The following is a 25,693-nucleotide window of genomic DNA, read 5'->3' as shown; positions in this document are numbered from 1 at the left end:
CATGATCTAATAAAGCAGGGGCCACTATTTGAGTAAATGGGAATAACCTTAAAACGCAAGTAAAAAATATATAATTTTTTTTTTTTTACATAATATTACATAAAAAATCTATTTTTAACTCATTCACTGCCATAAATTCATTATAACTATTTCTATTAGTTTGAAAAAATAAATAAAATGCCCCTAATTTTTAATAATCTTTTCTTTTTTTAATCTTTTCTTTAAAAAAAAAAACAACTAGTGAAGTCATGCGATAACTAACAATAAAAAAAAGTAATCACCTTATGCCGATAATATTTTCTTCTTTAAAAAAATATTTAAAAAAGGAAAGGTTATTAAAAATTAGGGGTGTCAGGCGATTACATTTTTTCATTGTAATTAATCGCATGACTTCACTAGTTAACTCACAATTAATCACAAATGTTATATCTGTTCTAAATGTATGAGAAAAAAATTCTAGGTTTTTATACTCTTGTTAACAAAAGTGGAAAAAATATCAAACTAAAAGAAATAGTTAAAATAATTTTTTGACATCTATAGCCGTCAATGGCAGTGAATGAGTTAATACCGCACAGGTAATTCACTCACAACATGGGTAACAATGCACACCTGTTTACATGCCTTGGTAGGTTCTGCACTTTTGGTTAGCAAATTATTGGGATTATTGCAATTGTGCCACAAAGAAACTATTTGAGCAAATGCGATATTTGCCGTGGCAACATTATCAGCAAATGTGTGATGGGTAAGTTGCGTAACTCTCTCATGAATCATTAGAGTTGATGACGCAAATAAATATTTAATGAAAGAGCCAATAAATGCGCACTGACATTTAAGAAAGCATGCTGCAATCAGACAGTAAATGTGTCAAATAATTTATTTTTTTGACAAAGATTAAAGGTGTTCACCGTGTATTGTGAGCAGCCTGCAAATTTTGAGGATTAGGAGGAGGAGAGACTGTGGGGAAAAAAGATTGCAATTTCATACTGCGAGACGTAATAACGTTACGACGCTGGCTCGCTTTCCCTCCCTGTGCAAGGCAGCAACGCAATAAATAAATAAATAAATAAAAATCAGGATTACGGCTGGCAAAATTCTCCCGGGTGCGTTTCAGCCTCCAAACGGGAGCCGTTTGCAGTCACAGTTTGAAGACGCTCATTAGTGTGAAATGACCCACTACGTCTTTTTAAAGGTGTTTATACGAGCCGTGCGGGAAGTCTCAGCCTCACATAAATCACGGCAGTGTGCTGCTTAGAAAACGTGAACTATTTCTTGTGTGATAAGTTAACGCTCGCATGACAAAAAAAAAAAAAAAAAACTCCAGATCGGATTAACCTCACAGCATGTTTCGTCCCGCATGAATAATAGAGACGTCCCCTGGTGGTGAATGCTAAGAGCGCAAATCAGCGCTCCACGCTGTACCAATTTAAGTAATGACATTCAAATATAAAAAATGGATCGAGTTCAGTATGGATTTGAGCCGCTCGTATTTTTCCTAACAACGAGGCGATTCGCGCCCGACACGCGACACACGAGGTCAGCGGGGGTCGCTGAAATTCAAGCATGTGATTTACGGGGCCGAGTCTTCGCCGTCGGCGCTGCCTTAGAGCATTACCTTGTTCCTTTCTCCACTCGTGAGGGCTCTTCGTGTGATGTCGCTAGTGGAATGCTTTCCGCAACCTCCCTTAACATCCCGCACTGAGTGGCCAAAGACCTTCAATGACAACATTGAAAAGACTTTTCCTGCGGTCTATTCATATCGCAGAGAAACTTAAAGGCCTTTTTATGCAGCTTCTACATGGTGTCTGTTTAAGAATGTAACTTTTTTTTTTTTTCATGGGGAACTACAAAAAAAAAACATGCAGTATCTATCTACAGTGACGCCAAGTGACTATTTTTCCGAACCCCCCTCCCCCCCTGCAGCAGGAAAGTAGCGGCACGCGTTAATGGGCTACAATGGCAAGGAGGGTGAAAATTTTCCGCTCAAGAGCATCGACAGTTACTTTGATGAAAAGGACATCATATACATGCGCGAGGTGGACATGTTAGATTGCCGATGAAGTGTCAGGAGTGCTATTTATTTATTTTATTTTTTTTACTTGGCGCCGCTGCTACGTGGAATTACCGCCGTCTCTTGCCGGTGAGTGCTTTCTAATCTGATCATACAAAGACTTCCCCTTTATGTGTGGTTAAAATGCCACCGCAGTTGACAGTTTCACGCAAGTCTTGGCAGTGTTATTTATGTACGTTAGCAACTTAGCAGCTGCTAAATCGGCCGCGGCCGCCGTTATTTATACCGTAAAAAGTCTTCCTTATGGTGTTGGTCAGTTATTAAATTCGACTGTGTAATATCTATTAAACCAGATAAACAGATCATTTCCCCCACATTTTTGCATGCGGTAACAGTTAGCATCTGCTGATTTAGCCACCATGTACAAAGTGCAACATTGGCTACGCATTGGTTCCTCTTTAGGTAGCCTGGAGTATGCTCGATCCTTTTTTCTTTTTTTTTCTCCATGTGGCAGCTGGTCCACAAAAGCTATCAATCATTGTTAACGTGTGGCGTTTGTCGTTTACGCAAAGCGGCAGACGCGTTTTCTATGCTGCCCAAATGGTTGCGCTAACGGCCATTTTGGGGCGCGTGACGTCTACGTCCGGACCTCTTATTGACCCTTCTTGATGATGTCACTGCTTAGCTACCGCTCAGCGTCATGGAGGACAAGGTAAGGAATATATGGAGAGAGCTTTATTTTCAGCGAGCGTTTTCATTTAAAGGTGGGAAATATGTCAAGTGTCACAAAAAAAAACGTTACATTACATTACTGCGACTCATTGGAACTAGCATCTATCTACAAAGTGGAAACCAAGTTAGGTTGCTTTCGGTTGTAATGGTGTAAATTGTCATTCATTAAATCATTCCGTATACTGAAGCCTTCAAGCTATCTTAGCTTGCTAGCTGCTAACAAAGAGACCGCACGTTTGCAACACATTCCTCAGCAGAGATCCAGCCTCTCTTTGAGCGCACAAGTTCACCATAGCATTGGTCGCTGACTTATCAACTGTTTGACCGATTTCTTAGGTCACACTGATGAGACTAACTTTATGCTACTGGGCACTTTGAGCTGCTCCAGCAAAGTGGAGATTATGGAGCATAATACCGCATCCTCCATAGCTAAGGTCTAACAGATGCTAACATCGGCATTTGTGTTGATTTTTTTTTGGACATGATCGTGATGAATTTGACAAAATCTACTCGATTAATGAGACAAACTTAAGAGGAGACTATGGAATACAATACGGCGGCATGCAAAGCTGAGGCTAAGCAACAGGGGTAAGCTTATGTCAGCAAGTGTAGAGAATACAAAAACAAGCATAGCGACAGGCTAAGCTACAAACCTCTAAAGACAAAAAAAACAAACACTTAGCTTATGTTTACAGAAGGATGACCGTGAGTGAAGAATATGAATGATTCTTCTGTGGAAGAAAACAACATGTCTAAATGTCCAAAGACAAAGATTATTCTTCTGCAGTTGGGAATAAACAAGAAAGTCAATGCAAGACGTGACCACATGTTAGCCAAAGACCGTTTTCACCCCCCCCCCCCCTAACCCCCCACACACTTGTAAACCCCCATCCCCGCTTGCTTCACCTCCTCCTCCTCCTCTCTGGCTCCAGAGATAAGCTTTCTGTCGAATACCAATTTCGAAAGAAGATTACGCAGTTCTGCCTCTCAAATCAATTTGATCCACTCCGCGACAACATGAAGACAAGCGCATGCACACGTAGACGCACACGCTCGCACGAAACGCATCACGAAGCGCGGGGTAGCCGTAGCATGGCGGCCCCTTAATTAAACACACTGCACAAGTCATTAAAACAAGCCGTTGCATGATTCCAAAGTCAAATATTAAGGTGCCGTATTTTAAGTTCCCATTTGCTATCAATGTTTCAACACAAAATTGGTGAATTTTGTGTTGCTTGCCTGGGTTTCTCCAGGTGTTTATTTATTTATTTATTTTTAAGTTTTAATTGTAGTTTTTTACTTATTAATTTTTTTAAAGTATTGAATCTTTGTTTAGTACAAGATTATAAAAAAAAAGGTCACTGTGTAACAAACTACAATTCCCAAACAACTGCATGACCTTCTTTCCACTTAGGGTTGACACAATCCCGATTTTGGAGCCGATCACCAATCAACGAGTTTAAAAAAACCCGATAACCGATCTGATCAGACAATGGAGCAATCTATCCAATCTATTTAAACAACTTTTTTATTTTATTTACTGTAAAGTTGACTCCCACTATTTGCAGTGGATTGGCACCGGGCTGACCCACGAATAGCCACAAGTCTAGTATAAACTGAAATGCATTGGGGGAAAACAATAACAATTAAACCTTAAAAATGAATCCCAAAATGCTGATAATTCAATATACGAAAAAATAAAATATATTGGGGGGGGGGGGGGAGTGAAATAACCTTAAAAAACTTAAAAAGAGCAGCACAAAACGTCCTAATTGTGTTTGCTGTAATGCCTTTTTTGGTGATGATCAGTGACATCATTAATTGATCAGCAAATTATGACATAACGTGACGATCAATGACAGATTTTGCATGAAATATAAAATATCTGCCAATTTGATCTATGTAAAGTCTACTTCTTCTGTACGGATCTACAGTAAGCCCAAAAGAGATACATTTGAAAGCTTATGTACAGTGTGATATTAACTCATTCACTGCCATTGACGGCTATAGACGTCCAAAAATAATTGGAACTATTTCTATTATTTTTTGTTAACAGGAGTATAAAAACCTAAAAAAAATGTTATTGTACATTTAGAACAGATATAAAATTTGTGATTAATCGTGAGTTAACTATTGAAGTCATGCGATTAATTACAATAAACAAATTTAATCGCCTGACGCCCCTAATTTTTTATAATATATATATATATATATTTTTTTTTTAAGATTGAAACAATTTCTAGGTTTTCATACTCTTGTTAACAAAAGTGGAAAAAATGTTGAATAGAAACAGTTATATAAATTTTTGACGTTTATAGGCGTCAATGGCAGTGAATGAGTTAATTGACAAAAAACAAAACAAATGTTATTTTCACTATATTTATAGTTGGTTTTATGGAGGTAAAATGTAATTTCAGTTATCTATTTTTTTTTAAATACCCTTTCACTTTTATTTCAATATACGATTTTTTTTTCTCGTTTGTTTTTCTTCTCAAGTACTGTACTGTAAATTCACGATTTGGGGCTTGCACAGGACAACCGCATTAACCGAAGGGTGAGGAGTGTGCCATAATTGTTGATCCTGTTTTTTTTTTTTTCTTTCATAGAGCAATTTGATCAAAACACCTGGGAGCTGTTTCAATCAGTGGGAAAATTGTTTCTCCTTTAATGTATTTTGGATTTCATACAACTGCGATCCAACCTCATGCCAAGAAAAAGACGGGAGGAATGCAGCAACTCAATAAGACAATTAGCCCTGCGAGGAAAATGAAGGCAGGTGCTGGTGGCTTGGAAGGCAAAACCAACCAACATGCATGGACAGATGAAGTATAAATACATAATGCTGCAGGCAATGAGGAGGAGCTCACATCCAAGTGTTGTCAGCGGGAGTCCGTGACACGAACGGGGGAGAAAAATCAATGAGCGGGACGGATGTGACAAGGCCCTCTGGGGGGCGCCTAAAAACCAACAGCTTGCTAAAAGGCACGCGGCATCTTGGAGAGCCCCGGCGGCTCGCATTCTCTGGAACGCCGTCGACTTCAGCCGTAGCGATCGCTGTAGTGGCTACGAAGGCGGCACGCAGCATTAGCGCGCTGCTCGCTGGAGCTACACTAAGACTGCAGGTCATTCGGAGTTCAGCGTGCGTGAATGCCTCTCTCGTTCCGCTGTTGCAACTGCAAGATGGATTTGTTGAACAATTCAACGTGTAGATCAAAAAGCGTGCATGGATTCTGTTTAGAAATGGCTTTCCACAAAAAAATATATTGGATATTGATGTTGCGGGCTAATCACATGAGATGCTGATAGTGGAAAAACATTTTTTTTATTGAAAGCCCCCCCAAAAATGATTTTGAATTTCCTATGCTAAAACGGTATTCCAGTTAATATTGCGTTAGTGGAATATGAGTTAAGCAGCAAAATCCAGACGTTTTTATTCATATCAGAAGGCGGCCATTTTGCCACTTGCTGTCGACTGAAAATGACATCACAGTTGCTCAGGTAACAACCAATCACAGCTCAGCTTCAGAAAACAGGTGTGCTGTGATTGGTCGTTGCCTGAGCCCTGAGCAACTGTGATGTCATCTTCCGCCGACAGCAAGTGGCAAAATGGCCGCCTTCTGATATTAATAAAAACGGCTGGATTTTGCTTCATAACTCGTTCCACAAATGTAATATTGAATGTCATGTTTAGACTAGTGAGGCCATATAAAACATTTGATTGTCAAGAAATGTTTCAAGGTTGACTTCCACTTTAAATATACCGCAAACTATGATCCTGAAACACTATAGTCATTTCAAACTCTACACTTTTTTTTTTTTTTTTTTTTTTAAATGTCAACACCACATCTTGTCTGAAGGATACTAACCGAATTGCCCTTTTACTTCAATATAGAAATAATGTTTAAAAAAAAGACTTCCCGGCTAATCTGAGATGGCTCTTTTGGGGGACCAAATATGTGGCAGCGAGGGCAAATGGGCTATAAAACACATTTTACTACCAAAGGAGCAGTAGATGCTTCTAATCTCACAAGTACAGCATATCGCAAGAATATGGTGGCTAAAACACTTGGGTCGGAGTTTTGAACACTTTGAACACTACCTGCACACCTGGAGTTTTGGCTATTTATGTGGGCCAAGTACTAAATTAACTGTGTGTTCCATTTCTCTTCAAAGGCCTATTTTTCAATGTTTTAAACAAGACATACACAAAATGTTTGAAGTACTTTAATCTTTGCTCTGTTCTTGGAGGGCTGTTATGACTGCATACAAAACAAATTGATGAATAACTAGATTTGAAATCAGAGGCCAGTTACATTGTTTGTTTAAATATTGGTGCCATTTTTTATTTGATTTTTGCAACATCAGCGTTTTCAAACGTGAAGACAATTTGTAATTTGGGTATTTTTTGCAAGAAACATCGAGGTCGATGCACATGATTTGCTTTTGGGGGCCACGTGAAATGATGTGGCAGGCCGGATCTGGCCCCAGGGCCTTTTGTTTGAAACCTGTGGTATTTGTGATGATATGATGAGGCAATCAGACTTTCATATGGTTTCCGTCACTAGGGCCCTTTGGAGGGAAATTGTGACTACAATGTTGCCAATCATTTTCTAGGACCAGATCATCTTGGACATCTAGAAAATAGCCTAAAATGGCCACTTGAAACCAAAATAGCAGAATTTCAGACATTGCTTCTCAAGATGAATTGTGGTTCTACTCATGATAGACATGAGTACAAAATGTCAAGCCAAGTGAGACTGGCTTTGTGAGCTAAATTTGGAGAGAAAAAAAAGACTCCAGATTATTTAGAGAACCAATTTCTTGGTTGCTACACCCATGACGAGTACTCAAAAATACATTTTCCCCAAGTCGACAAAAACTTCCCCACCCCTGAACTTTCACCATTTTGATGTGTTGTCTTGTCCTTTCCATGTACCATAATCCCTCGCTTTACCTCAAGTGTTGCAATAAAACAGACTTGAGGCAGACGGCAGAGATAAAAAAAAAGAAAAAAAGAAGAAGGATATTTTCAGCTCTACCTCTGCACATTTTGGAGCATGCACATCCATTTGTGCCTTTTGTATTTGTGCATGTTGTGGGTGGGATGTGATGTAACTGTTGTCTTGTGTGTTTTCCTGCTTCCTTGTTTACTTGATGTGTGGGCATTACTGCAGTGCATGTTGCCAAGATACTGAGACATTTGGGATTAAGGAAGCGTTGTCGAGTTTGCTATAAAAACTCACCAGGTGGCAAAAAAAAAAAAAAGAAGTAAATTCCAAGTCCAATTAGGGTAAAATGTGTTCCCCTAGCTACACAAACGATTTCTTTGACAACGATTGTGCAACATGCCGGGTTAATGAATTATAAAACCGCAGTCTTCCCTTGAACTCCATTTCAAGACGTCCACTGAAAGCCATGAGAGGTGAGCCGAGGTCGTCTTCTGTTTTTAAGTATAGGTACCTGCACTAATCCTTCCACTCCACGTCAATACCCAGACAGCCGCTGAATGCGAGCAGAAAGGTTTTGTTAATGCAGGCCAGACGCTGCACTTACCTGCCACTGCGACACACTCATAACGTGAATTATTTATCACAACATACCTGAAAAGGGGCATTGGACAACACATCATTTCAAGGTTTTAATGCAGAGACCTTACACGCACACAAAATGTTTGAAGAAAAATCACCTCTATTTACGTGCTATTTTCAGGAATACGAACGGTTTTGGCTTGGACGAGCAGATGGATCTTTGTACAATCCAATCCACTTTATTTTTTACAGCACAGTTTATAAACAAGTGTTTTCAAATTGCTAAGTGCAAGTGTAAAAAATATAAACAAATAAATAAACAGTCAATAAAATACTAAAACACAATAAGTAATGTAAAAATAAATAAATCTATATATTAAAATAAAAAAATAATAATAATAATAAACAGTCAATAAAATACTGAAACACAATAAGTAACGTAAAAAAAATCTATATATTAAAATACATAAATAAATAAATATTAAAAACACGAAAAGACCAGACTGCACTTGTTGGTTCTTTGAATATCCAGTCACAAATGATTAGTGGGGTAACCTAAACATTGACCCAAAACCATTTCATTTTTATATATATATTTTTTGGGAATTAAATTGTATAGCGCCAACGGTTTATATTAGCATAATCACGTCAAAATTGCCGTCCATGTATATATCGCCAGGCGGGAACTTCCACCGACATACAATACATTTAACCAATCACAGATGCCAGAAGCAGTCACATTTTGTAATGAAGTAGGAAGTAGGTCACATGTCGACACGTTGAACTTTTGCTAAACAAGTAACCAGTACTAAATATACCATTACACTATATACTTTATTAGACTGACAAATGAGTTTGCTAAAATCCTCTAAAGAAATGTGTTACAAAGAAATCCTTTAAATGACAATGCACCAACTGACTTTTGCAATTTAAACTATGGTTTGTTTAAACATTTACCAATGGTTCCGACCATCTACAAGTCGAGCGTGCAGTGCATATAATCAGACAGCTTGACTCCTTCCATACTTTGATCACGTGATACCAGCACAGAGATGTTCGCCGTGCCAATTTTATTTATTCATTTACTTTCACAATTTTTATTTTTCAATAATCTTGTCACTACCAGTTCCACATTCTTAGAAGTTATTGATGGCCCTCTCTGCTGAAAACATACGCAGCCTGACTGCCAGGTAAAAGGGAATAATGAGATGTTAATAAATTTATAAATGGGGAAAAAAAAAAGAGCCTAAGATAATAATCACCAGAATAAAAGCACTGTTGAATAAACTGAAATCCTCAGAAGTGTTGCTTGGCTGTCAAATTGAGGACGAAAAGCTCCAAACAATTTTGCCAGAGGCTGACAAAAAATGACAGCATTTATCCCAAATCCACTTCAACTTTTTCTCTTTTTCGGACATTAGACATACGTACCGGCATTCCTTAAAGCTATGTGCTCGGTCACACATCAACCTGCTGCCCAAACATCTGTCAGCGTGCAAACTTCTTTTTTTTTTTTTTTTTAGAAATGGAGCCAAGTTAAATCAAACTAAACCAAGAAGATATCTTAAGTTTATGATTCGGCAAATCTTTTATTGACCACTTCTGTCAAATGGAAGGCGCATTATACCATTTAGCCACAAATGAAATCTTTACACTGCGGATTTTCCTCACCTGCGGTGAACGGATTCCCCGCGATAAACGGGGGGTTTTCCTGCTCAGCCGACCTCCTCCCGAGCAGCTCATTGCAAACCTCACAGTCGCAGTGCTGCTCACTTTTGCCGTTTAACAGCACTGCCCAATCGATTCAATCAAAACGGGAGAGTGCATCGCTGGCACAGAAGACAGCAGACGAGTTGGTCATCAGGACAGTTTCTGACAAAATAGTGCACTCGCGCTCGTAAACACGCATTCATTGCAGGTGTGCCGTATATACGTAGAATGCGCACAGACAAAAAGGCGCCGGGTGTATTTACACAGTCTGCAGTATATTTGCACATAAAAGATCAAAATCCTTCATCATAAAAGATAAATAAAGCAGGGTATTGGGAGGCAGCTGTGAGAAGCGATCAAGGGATGACATCAATGGCAGAACTACACAGGAGGCATCTGCATGTCAATTAGACATGCAAATCATTAAAGAGGCGGACTAGCCGCCTTGGAGGTCAAATTTGAACAAGCAACGTAACATGTTGGATGGTAGCTGGTTTCCTGTCCAAAGACGAACAACACGACGTGAGGCAGCAATTGATACACCACAGTGAACTGCCTCCACCTGAACAACGTCACTAAGCAATCACGAATGTGCCACTTATCAGATATGGAGGACCAAAACTGCCAAAGTTAAAAATCAATAAATAAAAGTGACAATAAAAACGGGTATAAAAAATATATCCAGATGGTGACAATGGACAAGATAGTCCATTGCTGGAGCTCTCCATGTAAGCCGGCGAGATTTCCTTGTTCGCCGACCTGCTCACTCGGACCTTTGAAAGGCAGTTTGCAACAGCGGAGTCCAACCAAAGACACGCTTAGGACCACCCCCTCATTTGAATAACATTTCGCGGTGACAGGGCGTCTGCAGCATGAAATAAATAAATGTGAGAGCAGAGCGGTTTTATTGATTGATTGATATTTAGTTGCATTTATATATTTATTGTTGTATTTATTTCCACATATTTTCACATTTATTTTAATTTTTTGAATCTTGTTTTTTTATTTGTGCATTTATTTTTACTTAAAAATATATATTTATGGCTATATATTTTTGTTTTAATTTCCATTTAGATTTATTTTATTGTATTTAATTTTTGAATAATATTTTTATATCAGTTTTTATCTATGTATTTATTTATTATTATTATTTATTTGGCAGTTTTGGTCCTCCATAATCAGAAGCTAACACTTCAGCTACCACTAATATATGCATCCAGCAAACAATGGCGGAGGCACGTGGCATGTTATGAATTCACAACATATGCTCCGAAATTATTTTATGCAGCCCACTCGTCGTTGCTTGCAGCCCAAGGTCGGCATGTGAACGGGGTACGGCTGCATGGTTAAGAACCACTTATTTAGACATTTCAGTTATGACCTTATGGCCACCCCTATATGAGTCATGGTTTCACCCTGGCCACCCCAATAAAAAAAATATCTGGCTACGCCCCTGCCAATAAGATTCAATGCAGTTCTGCTTACCTTTTGGCTTTGACATAATAGCAATGATTATTTAAACGCGAGAAAATGTTAACTTTGATTTGGACCGTCTACAAAGTTCTATCATTCCTTAAGGCGGCCATCTATAGGCAACCGTGACCAACGGCTTTAACCCAGCAATTAAGGCATCTCACCTTCCAGATATTAAGGCCCACTCAACTAAATGTGATAATGAAAGCCTTAGGGCACATTGAAGCTTCAGTCACGCACTGTTAAGTTGTCCCTCTGAGATGAGATGGGATGTGTGGCAAATGATGGCGTTATATAGTCTTTATCTTTGAACGACGTGCGACTAAAACGACTTCAAATGACTATACGACCATTTCGTCCAGAAAGGACACTCCATTAAAAACTCCCCGGCACTTATCTCCTCCTCGCACTCTTGATTCCTCAGGCTATTCCGCAGAGGGCTTTTTCGCTAGCCGGCCTAATCATTCGCTAAATTCTCCCATCGCAATCAACTATTACTCGGAGGACGCGAGGCGAAATCTGTAAGAATTCAGCTCAAAATGACAAAGATGGATTACATGTAATATTCATAATATATGATACTATTAATAGAAATGTATTTTTAAGGGTAATGTTGGAAGATTAGTTTGAAATGATGTTTACAGACTGACAATAATCCAAATGACATGAATCGTGCCATGCAAAAATAAAACCTCAAACTGACTACTTTTCCATAATCAAATGAAATTTAAAAATAGAACGAGTGAGAGACGTGCACGTGTGCGTTGCGGTAGCCACTGGCAGAATCCTTCCGTCATTTGGGTTGAATCAAACAAGCTATCAGCATATCAAAAAAGTCTTTGATGAAGTCCCGCAGCTGGGCCCCATTTAAGTCCCATCCATTCTTGTCACGGTTTAATTAAACACGCCGGCGTGCTAACCTCGGCCGAGACACCTTCGCGCGTCTGCACCAGTTGAAAGCGACTCATTGTCAAGATGTCTACGATGTGGCTTTTTTTAAATTTATTTCCAAAATGCAAAAACACTAAATACAGCCTCGTCTACCACCTGCCACTCATTTGCACGGACGGCAGCACTATTTTAAGTATGTCCAATGAAAATTGCTGTATTTCCTCATACGGCGGACGGTCAAGCCTCTTTGACGTTTAACAGTGAGATTCCTAACTGTCTTACTTCCAAAGTAGACAATCCGGCTTTAATGGATGCCTCTTCCCAGAGCCACTCAAGTGAAGTTAATATTCTTCCTAATGTTGTGATTACATTAGACATATAGGTTATCAATATGCTTATGAACATACCAGATTAGTGCTGGATTTTCTTAACAGACTTCATTGAAAACAACATACATTCCAAAATACAACAAGGGTGAACAGACGACATACATATAAACAAATGAGAACGAGGAAGTTGGGGTGAAAGGAATTCAAGTTGATTTCCTCACGTCCCCAACGAGTACAGTGGATGCCCGCTATTCGGGGGAGATAGGAACCGGGATTTTTTTTTTAGCCAGAAAAATTCTTTGAAAAATGCTAAGAACTCTACAATGCACAGAAAGAAATTGGAAAGTAATCTACGAATGGGTGAATCTGTAGGTTCTGAATCTGAATATGTATTCAGGTCTGAAAATGTGGTTGTGATTTGCAACATTCCCACCGCGAATAAGAAACTTTGCAAAAATTACGAGAAGGGACAACATATGTAACTATTTTGTCAAAATTTGATAACTCAAATGTCTAAAGTGAATTTTCATTAAGGGTTCAAAATTAGAATGGAAATGATTGAAATCGGTCCCAAACAATGGACCACAGGTACAGTCCCAGAACAAATGGCATATTGTTTCTTCTGTCACATAAAGAGCACGATGAGTCAATGCCGATCTTATATTTTAGCAGCTTAATAGTGCTCGAATTCACATGTGGTAATGTGACGTAAACATCTGAAAAATACCTAACATTGTGTATTTCTGTTCTCAATTTGGGAAATCCGTGGCTGATTTTGGATCCCAATGCTCACATTGGACCACAAGAATGATCATGGTATTGCTAGTGTTGCTTTTTTTTTGGGGGGGGGGGGGGGGGTATGTTTAAAGACTCATACTCAAGACGATATTGAAAACATGGCTGGCATATTTCACATAACTGTAACGAGGTACATTGTATTATATGCAATGAGCCATTCATATACTGTGTATACACACACACACACACGCAGGACATTTGTGGCGTTATCGTTTCAGTGTAGAATGGCGGAAATGTGGTCATCCCCGTCACTCGCCGTGTGTGAGTTATATAACATGAACATGCTTCCCTTTCCTCTCACTTGACTTTTATCGTAGGGCACCAAAGTCATCCGTTGCGACTTATCAAGATGACACAAGCACTTTATTTAGCGTCACCCGTCTGCTGTAACGGTTGCAGCATATTTAACGCCTACACTTCAATAACCTGCCGTTGAGGTCATTGTTTGCAAAGACCCTAACTCGTCAACAATGAAACAACGTGGAGAAGGAAGCTACAGGTAGCTTTACGAATGCCGAATATAGTAACGAAAACCGAATGATTAATACGACAAGACTCCTCTCTTATCTTATGCCGACCATCGCCGGCTCTGTCACAAGTAAACAAAGTCAAAGCTGAGTCACACAACCCTGACTAATCCCCGACCGCCAGACAGAACGAGTCGCTGCGTGTCCGTTTGCGATAGCGTGCGCGTCGCAAGCAAAAACCGTGCATGTCCAATCTGTCTGTTTTTGTGTTAAAACGACGTGTCGGCGCTGAAGCAGCGGCGGCGCAAGCGTATGCAAATCACTTATTCTCCTGGGCGGAGACGACTGTTTGGCCTGATAAAAACCCGACGAATCCTCCGCCGCCTCAAAAGAAGCAGCCATTACTTGAAGAAGAAAAACATGTGCTACACCTTTAAAATGAAAGGACGAGCGTGGACTGACTGCAAAGCCCAAACAACGGGCGACGTGGCCCTGAAGAGGCTATTAATAGAAATGCCACAATCAAAAGGTAGCTATAGAGCCTGTGGAGAAAAGGAGCTGAGGGCTTACGTTGGAAAAGGGAAGAAAATAACCTCAGCATGTACAGAAAGTGGATCACTTTGTATACATTTTGTATTATCACAGGAAATAGTTTTTATTAGGCATGCAACACTCCCTTAAAGAGACATACAGTACTTTTTTTTTTAACAAGTGTAAATCAGTTCCACGTGTCTTTTGCTCCCATCTTTAAACATTGCCATGGTCCCAAAAACGTATTTATACGCTTTTTATGTTTTTTTTTTAATGCTATAAAATACAAAAAGCTTTGATGCAGCCTCTGACCTGAAGAGGTGGCTTAAAGCAATGGTAGTTGTTACAAAAAACGACCAGCAGGTGGCAGCAGAGTATACGAGATCAACCAGGGCCATGTTGCAAAAAAGCTCCTTTTCCCCACTGTTTTGAGCGGGTTTGTAAATAATGATGAGATTTAGCTATATTCTAATGCTAATTGCTGCGAAACGGAATAATCTAATCTAATCTTTCTTTAGGTAGCTTCCATGTTTTAAAGCATTCTGTGGGCCTTGCAAAATCAGTCAAAATGCAGTAAAACAGCCGAGAGCGAAGGGGGTTGCTTCAGTGAAAATGGCCGGGATGAGGTAATAACATGTCTGTGAAATTATTTCGTCAAACCATCACAACGGTTAAGAATTACAACACACTTTTAACCTTCTCTTTGCAATTCTTGCCGTCTGATTTACAATCAGTGCAAGACGAGCATTCCGAGCGCAGGTATATCTAAAATTCAGCTTTTCCAAACTAAAGGTCGGTTCAGATGGGGGTGATTCATCACTGTGTGTATTACTGTGGTTTCTAGTTTGCAGTGGTGTCCAGCTGTATTGCATCAATCCAGCTAAAAGCCATGAAATAAAGATGCATAAAACGATGATATCAGCCAGTCGTGCACTTTGGTCCTCCGCTCCGAGCCAAACATTAAAGATTCATCATCCGTCCGTCTGTCCGTCAATCATCTGTCCACAGGCTTCCCCATCAAGAGCCACTTGGCCAGAGAAGAAGCACTGGCATCAGCGCAACCCAGCCAAAGCCACCTGTTTCCCCCGCCCCCCCCCCTCCCCTCCCTCCCCGCCTCACTGATATGGCCCACTCTTCCTGTTACATAAAGAGCCAGTCGCACTGTTGCAATGCAGCATCGGATGCGGTTGTGCAACAGCATTAAAAATAATTCAGGGTCAGTAGGGAGGAAAGTTGAAAACGGCGACTGTGGTGGAGGGAATGCAAAGCGGAGTCGTGAGTGTTGATGGCATGCTGCTTCCAATGTGCGGATGCTGTGATTTTGTTACCTCCACCAAGCACAATTGAGAGCCTAGTTACTGTTTGTTTGTTGGTTGGTCTATGTATTTTTTTATTTTATTTTTATTTTTGTGAGCTAGAATATAACAAAAATGCAGAATCCCAATTAGGGTGATAAGCGGCAAAAAAAAAAGGGGCAATTTTTGCAGATTTCGGCCGATTATATCAGTTCGGCCCAAGACATAATACATTAGGAATGGACAGACAGGAATCTACCATTTCTACCAGTTTAAAAATGGCATGTTACGCTATGATTTTAGTTTTTTTTCGGTAACTACTTCTCACTTTTCCAAACTACAAATTAGTGATAGATCAATATGTTCTTTAGTGTCAATACCGATAATCAGTAGTCAAGAAAGCCGATAATCGATATTTTAAGCCGATATTTGTTTGCGGTAAAAATTTTAATATTATTTGAATGCCTTACTCCAAATTTTTAAGCATTTCAGATTTTCAATACGTTTTTCTCCCTATCTTTTGTTTAAAAAAAAATCTTCTTTTTCCCCCGCACCACACACCCCCAAAACAAGCCCCATCCATCGAATAGTTCCCCAAAGTTTTCTACAGTAAAAGTTTATAAAATTTCAGTACAATTAAAATGTCCTCACTTACCAGTCATTATCATCATTATTTTTAAGTTAAAAAACAAATAAGTGTATCCTCAATGCATCTACAGGCTTCAACCAGGCATCTTATGGGCCATTGAATTCTCTAAAATGGCCGCCGATAACTGGTTTATCACCACTGCAAACGGTCCCATTAATCAACTTTAACATCTTATGTCATTTTCCAGCAACCAGAATGTGCCTTGCAAACTAAGATACAAACAAAAGTACAGTATCACACAAACGCACGTTGCACCATGAATTGCCTCGCTGATTACACAAACTGCTACTTGCCACAACGCGGTCTGACGACCCAACCACAAAAAACGGCCCTCTACGTTGTCGTTTCTGCGCTCCACTGACAGCTATTGCAGTCGCTGATGAAATCAACATTCATGTCCGCATGCAGCAACACAATGCAAGGGACACGCAAAGTGCTGTTATCGTCAAGCGCGTGCGTCTTACACAGCAATTAAATCCCCGCGTGTGAACATGTGGCAGGAGCTGCGCTGCTCTGCTAACGAAGGTGTCACAGTAGCTTGAAAGGCTGTCACTTCAATTGCGCAGACTACAGCGTTACTCATTTGCATTCATGACCTGCATTTATGTGCTCATGTCAAGGCAACATCCTTTTACAGACACCAAACTCTAATTCCATCCCTTTCCAGCGAGGTACGCTAGCTTGCTGCTTGCTAACAGTAGAGGGCTTCTTCACAAGATGTTATTATAATCCCAAACAGCCAGGTCAAGTCCCCTTGAGCAGTTATAATACTGGCAACAATTGCATTGAGGCACCAACCGCATGAAACGCATTATGAGCTGCTTACACATGCACAGCTTTTGACAGCTCATCAATGGGCAAAATATGGCCCACCAGGCACTAACATTAAAGTCATTTAATATTTGTTGCATAAATTTAGTCATTCCACCACCACCACCCTAAAATTGTTTCATAAAAATGCCGTTTTATTTTCTTTGATCTCATTGAGAGAAAAAAAAATCACGTTCACTGCCATTGACGGCTATAGACGTCAAAAATGCATTTGAACTATTTCTATTAGTTTAAATTTTTTTATAAAGTATGAAAACCTAGAAAAAAAATTATTGTACATTTAGAGCAGATCTAAAATGTGTGATTAATCATGAGTTAACTATTGAAGTCATGCGATTAAGTACAATTAAAAAATAATAATTGCCTGACGCGACTTAAAGATTATTAAAAATTCGGGGCGTCAGGCGATTATTTTTTTTATGGCAATTAATCGCATGACTTCACTAGTTAACTCACAATTAATCACAAATTTTATATCCCATTCTAAATGTACAGTAAAAAAAATCTAGGTTATCATACTCTTGTTACCAAAAGTAGAAAAAAAAGTTAAACGTTAAAAGTTAAAGAATTTTTTTTACGTCTATAGCCGTCAATGGCAGTGAATGAGTTAGTAAAGTACATTTAAAATAGCCTTGGCGTTTTTTTGTTTTGTTTTTTGTTTTTGAACCTTGATGGTTTGGTATGGTTTGCATGCCTCAGCCACCAGGGGGCTGTATAACAAAAAGAAGCATACGAAGATATGATTCACCATTGACTCGGTAAGCAACAATAATTGTGTTATTAGTTGTTGTTTTTTAAAAAGCATGTTTAGAAATATAAGCCTGTGGGTAGGGCAAAACAATATTAATCATGATTATTTTGGTAGTAATTGAAATCATGATTATTCAAATAGTTATTTATTTTCTGGTTTTGATGTAAAAAATATTAAGACAAAATTATTTGAAGCAATACGGTTATATAAGTTCCTTTTGGGCCAAACACAATTTAGTCATTAAAAAAAAAAGTGCAAACTCAAAATTATTAATATTATTATTTATTTTTTTAAGGATTAAGTGATTCTGCTTAAAGGTGTATACTACCATGACCATCGATGTTTTGCATTGCGTGTTAGCATTAAGCTAACGGAGATGCCGAAGGCAAAGTTGTGCAGCTGTTTTAACGACGCAACGTGTTTAGCGTCACAGTAAACTACAACTGCTAGTGGGAATAAACATTTTGAACCTTTAGAATACATATATTTTTTTATTTTTTAAGAAGAAGAATGTCAAGCTGCTGCTTTTTGTGCTTCGGCTCATTACTCTGAAAAGTACTTTTGTTTTTTTTCTTAAGTACAGGTTTTGATGTTTTGTTTTGGCCAATCAGCACGTGGTTCCCATTGACGATTGACGAGAAAACAATTTGCGAGCAGTTTCCATTCGACTCGAGCCCCATAAGAGGAGCAAAGCTGTACATCAGTCCAATCAGTCCGCCGAGAAGCATTGTCTCCTTAATGAAGTGTGGAGTGTCACCACTGAGGCCTAAGTGCGTGTTTATGTGTGTCTGTGTGTCACTAGAATTTAGCACCCAGCAGCCCTGCGAATCCTAGCGGCGGTTAAACAATAAGCAGATGATTGAGGTAAATTACGCTGGTGTCTCTCACTCTCTCACAAATGAATTGTCTCTCCCTTTGCCCTCGCTACAACACCTCTCCCCTCGTCTGTCACATCATCTATATCTGGTCTGGTCTGGCACTTCTTATTGTTGAAACCCCCCCAACCCCCGCCCCGCCCCCCCGCCCCCCCGCCCCCCCGCAAATGTCAAAACAGCACATCGCCTTGATTAGCCAGACGCTGTCTTCGCTTGCTGCCTCGTACTGTGACTCTCTTGTGAGCGCCGCAGTCACGACGAAAAGGATATTCGTCTCGCATTTGCATATGTAGTTGACACATCTTGGTTCAGTTTGAGTCACGTTTCTACCAAGCACTGCAGTTCAGTTCCAAAGATCCAATCAATAAAACAGATTTCCGTTTGTACTGCGAGGTTTATAAGTGGGGATGGCGACATCAGTGTCAAATATGAAAACGGCAAGGAACGACCGATTTTCATAATTATCATAATCAGTCAATGTGTCCTAATCAAACACCAATATAGTCTTAATTTCTCATAAAGTGACAAAGTTGCGTAATATGATGTCTGATGACGTGGTTAGCTCACTTCTCGCACGGACACTGCCAACATTTACAACAATGGCGGACAGCCGCGTTACGTTGGTGCTGCCAAAGCCTCAGAGCAGGACATTGCTTGTGTAGCAAAATCTTCCACATCTCTACAACCACAGTTGTGACGGTAGAACCGCAGAGACCACATGTGCTTAAATCCAGGGGCAACCGGGAGGACATTTTGGCTAAGTTTCAACGTTTTCACATGGATGCGCAACTGCGCATATTGCTCGAAATGATCCGTGTTTACGGGAAATTTGGGAAACTGAAAAAAATATCTCCATGTGGACGGGGTGTGTCCCCCGCCACTGTCTTCTACAGCCAGGCAACATTGCAGGAGCGGGTTGACGGGAGCTTTCTCTGACAGGTAAGTTTAAAACGGCATGGTTAAAATTGCTGCTATGACGCACTATTTACATGGCTGACAAATGACTATGACTATGACTAAGACTATGACCATCCCGACACACCCCATGATGGAAATTACTCTTTTCAAACCGTGCTGTGGACATCTGGAAACAGAAAGCTGGAAGGCCAGCAGAGCACATGCAGAGTCCACACAGAAAGGATACAACAGTTATGAATTTTCCTACTGGGAAAGATTCAGACTTACTCAAGAAGCAAAAAAAAGGTCAAGGCCAAGCAAGATGGTGTGTTACAAACAACACCAGAAGACCACAATGTTCTATCAGTTTTTAAAGCAAAACGAGTCTCCTGCTGCAACGACTGACTGACCAACTTCAATATGACTACTGTTCATGTTTCACACGTATTTATTATGAGCGCAGCTTTCCATTCTTTTGCCCAGAGAACCCCCGAATATCGAACTTGGTATCACACATATTCGTCCTGTAACAGAGCACAGCAGTTTTCGAAGTGGGTGCGTAACAACGAATTGGCTGGTATTTAATTGCATTTGCGTCATTAACCACATCAAAAATGCCGCTTGCATCCTCGAGTGTGGACTAATCAGGAAGTTCCTCTTTAAAATCAAGATGCATCTACTGTATAATGAAGTTAGGGCACCATTTGCGACCACATCCTATTTCCACCATATTACCACGGAGAAGAGCTTCAGCCAATGATAAAAAAAAACAACAGAAGATTTATTTAAAAAAATAATAATAATAATAATAATAATAAAAAGGCTAAATTCTCTGGTTATGAACTGGGAATGGTGGAATTTTTTTTTTTTTTTTAATCTTTAAGAGGCAGATGGGGTATGATGATGATGATGATAGTGTGAATGCTTACATAATCCAAAATAACCACCACGGACGCACCGTTGCATTTGTGTGTTTGCGCACAGGCGCAGATAATGAAGTCATAAAATTGAAATTACACAGACACGCTCGCAACATACAGTATATGAGCACTGGGCGCCCAAAAGATGGATAACAGTGATAATAAAAGTGATGGGAGAGTTAATAAAAGGAAAGACTCAAGTGAGATTGCTCAGGAAACAAGCAAAGTAAAGCCACATTTAACACAAGAAAGGAGAAGTTCTTCAGGCAGACGTGTAAAAATATAACGATACTTGCATACCGACGCCTGTGCGGCGGCAACATATTCCGCAGGTGCATCAGACACAATGCCGGTATATATCAACGGAAGGACATAGTAAAATAACAAGAAACTCATTGTGTCACACAAACAAGAAAACCACCAAATCAAAAATACGCAAACTAGTTCGTAACTTCAAAACAACACATACTAATGCCGTCATAAACCAAAGACACCCGTGTACATGCAGAGAGCCGGCGGCTGACATCAAGGACAGGATATTGCGAGTCATTGAGGCGAGAAGAAAACTGGTTAACGGGGGTCGGGTGGAAAGGAGAGAGTTATGGCGGGGAATAGATGAAGGCGCGAGGCGTGGGCGGGCGCAACCAAGCTTGATAGACAGCTAAAAATAGAGCGCTAATTAACAGTCCAAAAACTGCTGGCAGGCAGGTGTACGAAGACGAACACGGCAAAAGTGACGGAGGGCTTTCGGTTCTAAGGTGGTAGCAGATTCTACACGGTAAATTTCGCAGAGTACACTTTTACACTTGGGAGAGAGTAAAATACTACAAAACAAACGACAACAATAAAATACTCAAGGGTTGAGGAACGATCATGGAAGACAACCACTTGAGCTATGCTAGACTTATTGTTAGCTAACATATTGCTGTGTCCCAAAGGAGACCAAAAAATGGAGGTATACGAGGATTCCACCTGACACCTGCGATATATTGACACAAAGTGGTTAGGTAGGCTGTTCCTCAACTTTTGGAATATTTTTACTCTCTTCCGAGTATAAAGTTTACTCAGTTAAGTCTGGGACCGAATATTGTCTTTTTCAGAGTAAAATTTACTTTTTTTAATTTACTGTTTATTTAGAGCTGTCAAAATTTTATTAATCAACAACTATTTTAATAATAGAGTCGTATTGGGCAATTTCTTGATTAAATTGTCGAAACGATCTGAGCATCTCAACAGCAATTAATCACTGATTTCAGTCATCTTTCATGGAAGAAGAATGATTATTTGCAATCAGTCAATCTAAATAAGACAAATGTAATGATCGAACCGGCAACGTAATCAGTTTAAAAAAAGTTGACAAGTACATCAATGATTTTTTATCACTATGAATACAAAATAGGAAGTAAGCAAAAATGACTGGTTAATGAACAGTAATCAGGGAAAAAAATACTTTTCTAAAACACTACGCCGATTATTTGATTACATAATTGATAGAATAATCGATTTTAAAAATATTCGACAGCACAAGGTGTATTTGAGTACAATGTTCATCGCGGGGGATATGTCCTAATCTAGACCAGTGGTCCTTAACCTTGTTGGAGGTACTAAACCCTCAACGATTTCCTAAAAACTGGAAACAGCAGAGGCCCCAGAATTGAACCCTGCGGAACTCCATAATCCGTCATACATGTTAATTCATATTGCACATACAGTATTTATCCGACCACTTTCTTTTTTTTGTTGTTGCTCAAAATAGTATGAAGGAATTACAATAATAAAGAAATAAAAATATAGAAAACTACTGAGCGCACCAAACGTCCCTGCAGCACAGATAGGTCAAGCAATGTGGCGTGATCACCTGCAGCCAATGATGGCCGAGCGGGGGCGCAGCATCATGAACTTCTGCCGAACCCCTGAAAACCGACTTACCCGATCGAACCCAAGTTAAGAACCACTGTGCTATAAGCTATAGGGATCTCTGTATTGGTAAAAACAGCTGTCGCATATGGAAGTGACGTTTTATGCCTTAAATATCTCATCACCTCTGCAGCTTCCACAAGCAGTTCTTGAAAGTTTGCCCTAGGAGGACACTAATATATATATATATATATATATATTTACGGAATCTGGTCTCACCATGTGTGCGCCACGGTGAAGCGCCTCTGCTTGTGGATGTTGTTGTTGAGCAGCATGCGGCGGAGCAACCGGGGCGAGTTGCGCGGCGAGAGGCGGGGGGAGACGGAGGAGGGCGAGCGCCGTTGTCCTCGGGGTCTCTCCGGGTGCAGCAGGTTCTCGCGCAGGATCTTCACCAGGTCCTCGTTCAGGCCCGAGTGCTTGGGCATGGGGGGCACGGCCAGGGTGTCCTGGTGCGTCGGCCCCATGGCTGCCTGCTGGGCCATGCCTCTCCCGCGCCTTGGCCACCGGCACCACCACTAGCACCAGGAATATGCCCCCGGATCCAAAGAGAAAATCACCTCAGTTGTATCAGTCCAGATTGGAAAAAAATCGGCAAATTCCCAAATTCCTCCAGATAGTAAAAAATAAAACGTTTGCAGGTAAAAAAAAAAAATTAATTAAAAATGAAGTCTTCCTTGTGAAGAGATGACCACGCAGACAGGCAGGCTGCTGCCTTTGTCTGCAAGAAGAGAAGATGAGGGGACGATGCAAGAGAGGAGAGAGGGCGGCGGGCAAAAAAAAAAGAAAAAAAAAAAGGGATTTCCGTTTTTCTCAGCGGCAGCACAGTCGGGCAAATCCAAATCTGGCAGGAGTTGAACTAAATCATTGAGCGCGTGCCCCCTCAACGGCGCAAGTGAAATCTAGCCATTGGGAACCATCGCCAGCCCAGTGCGACTAAATCCAGTAAGGCTTGCTGGAGTTCTGCACCATCCAATCCAAGCAATTCATCCATCCTCCTCCTCCTCCTCCTCCTCCCATCTTCCCTCCTGACACACACACACTCACGCATAATGACTGCTGACTGCAGCCAGTTTACAAGCTACTGATCCTTTGGAGCAACCGGAGTGTGTGCGAGAGTGTGTGTTTAATAAAAAGGATAAAAAAGAGGGAGGAATGGAGTCTTGCTTGAGTGACGCCGCCAAGATGTTTTAATAGAAGCGCGCGTGTGAGAGCGGAGCTGTGTGGCGCTAAAAGCCCGCATGAGTTATTAAGGGGGCTGAAAGCAGGCTCCACATCAAGATATGTCGAGGAACAGCCCAAAACCACAAGTGTGTGCCTACGCGTGCCATACTTTGAAAAAATGGACGTTTTCATGCCAATAGCAAATCGATAAATACAAATAACATTTGCTCTGCAGTGCCACCCGTCAAGTACAGCCTTTCCGAAGTTTTTCTTCCCATGGTTTGACCAGCAAGGGCAGGGATGCCAAATGTAAATCCTGGAGGGGGCCACCATTTTCCATCAGTTCTACTGGGGGACCACGTAGGACTGTGCACAGCCTAACCAGATGTATGACCAAAATTGCCGTTTGAAATATGGACAAAAGACGCGCATAAGTGGAAAAACAGTGAATCAGCCTCTCGCATAAAAATGTATTAGGGATGGGCAAATACCAATACCAGGCATCAGTAATGGGCTGATACCAGGACTTAGGTATCGGTTCTCATGACAATGGCCGATACCAGATACTAGAAATGAGAAATTCTAAGGCTAAAAAATTTCCATTAATTTAATGTCATTATAAGGAAAAATGCTATATTGGGATATACAGGTCTTTAATTTTATACTCAACAAAAATATAAACGTTTTCGTTTTTGCTTCCGTTTTTTATGAGATGCAGTCAAAGATCTAAAACTTCTTCCACATACACAATATCACAATTCCTCTCAAATATTGTTCACAAACCAGTCGAAATGTGTGATAGTGAGCACTTCTCCTTTGCCGAGACAGGTGTGCGACACACTGTCTAAGGCCCCGTCCGGACGTTTAACGGCTGTAATGTATATGCCAAGTCTGGAGTGGCGCTGTAGCGCAGCCACGGGGAGTTAACGGAAAGCGTAGAAAAAGAATCAGAGAAGAAGACGAACACTTTTTTTTCCCCCTAACTTTATTGCAATCTACAGAACAAACATGGCTTTGCATGTATCAAAACAACGGTAGAAGTGACAATGGTGTCACACCTGTGAGGTGGGATGGATTATCCCGGCAAAGGAGAGGTTCTCACTATCACAGATTTTGACTTGTTTGTGAACAATATTCGAGAGATACGGCGCTATTGTGTATGTGGAAGAAGTTTGAGATCTTTGAGTTCATCTCATAAAAAATGGAAGCAAAAACGAAAAAGTGTTACGTTTATATTTTTGTTGAGTGCATATACCAAAAGTACAAGTATCAGTATTTCATATTGGCATGAGCTGAAAGATTGAGCACTTGTATTGGTCTGAAAAAAATAATAATTTTAGTATCATTCAGGTACTGTTTGTCCTACATGTCATTCCAAAGCCACAATTTTTTTTAGGCTTATTCACGTTGTAGCATAGGGCAGTATACGCTCTAAAAAGAGAACTGTTGACCAACTTAATTAAATTGCTTCAAGTGGTAAAACACAATTACGTTAATTCAAAATTAATATATTGGCTTAAATGAACTCAAGTGATTAAACGTAACTCATTCACTGCCATTGACGGCTATAGACGTTTTGTACATTTAGAACAGATATAAAATGTGTGATTAATCGTGAGTTAACTAGTGAAGTCATGCGATTAATTACAATAAAAAATTTGAATCGCCTGTCGCCCCTAATTTTTAATAATCGTTTTTTTCTTTAAAAAAAAAAAGATTATTAAAAAAATGTCTAGGTTTTCATACTCTTGTTAACAAAAGTGCGAAAAAAAGTTAAACTAATAAAAAAGTTAAAATGAATTTTTGACGTTTATAGGCGTCAATGGCAGTGAATGAGTTACTCACCTCACAATGAATTAAACTTAAAACATTAACTTATTTCAATTGTGCGTTACCACTTGAAGCAATTCATTTAAATTTGTTCAACAAT

At 40.0% G+C, this 25,693-nt stretch overlaps 1 protein-coding gene across 2 annotated transcripts in view; it reads right to left on the bottom strand.

The window, feature by feature from the left end:
- Positions 1-25,693, bottom strand: part of pde4d (phosphodiesterase 4D, cAMP-specific) — a 153,998-nt gene that overhangs the window by 85,611 nt on the left and 42,694 nt on the right. The window contains exon 1 of one of the 2 annotated variants that reach the window (XM_086077093.1): positions 22,822-23,585. The exons of the other annotated variant lie outside the window; for it this stretch is intronic. Within the exon in view, the coding sequence (XP_085933219.1) occupies positions 22,822-23,084 (263 nt within the window). The 5' untranslated portion in view covers positions 23,085-23,585. Of the gene's footprint in view, positions 1-22,821; positions 23,586-25,693 lie in introns of those variants that run through there. 2 annotated transcript variants of the gene reach the window in all.

Source organism: Leptonotus elevatus, chromosome 5 (assembly GCF_054856555.1).
Source record: "Leptonotus elevatus isolate MCC_2025b chromosome 5, RoL_Lele_1.0, whole genome shotgun sequence".
In the NCBI taxonomy this organism is placed as follows: domain Eukaryota; kingdom Metazoa; phylum Chordata; class Actinopteri; order Syngnathiformes; family Syngnathidae; genus Leptonotus; species Leptonotus elevatus.
Note: the sequence above shows the minus strand (reverse complement) of the source record. Positions and strands in the feature narration are given on the sequence as shown.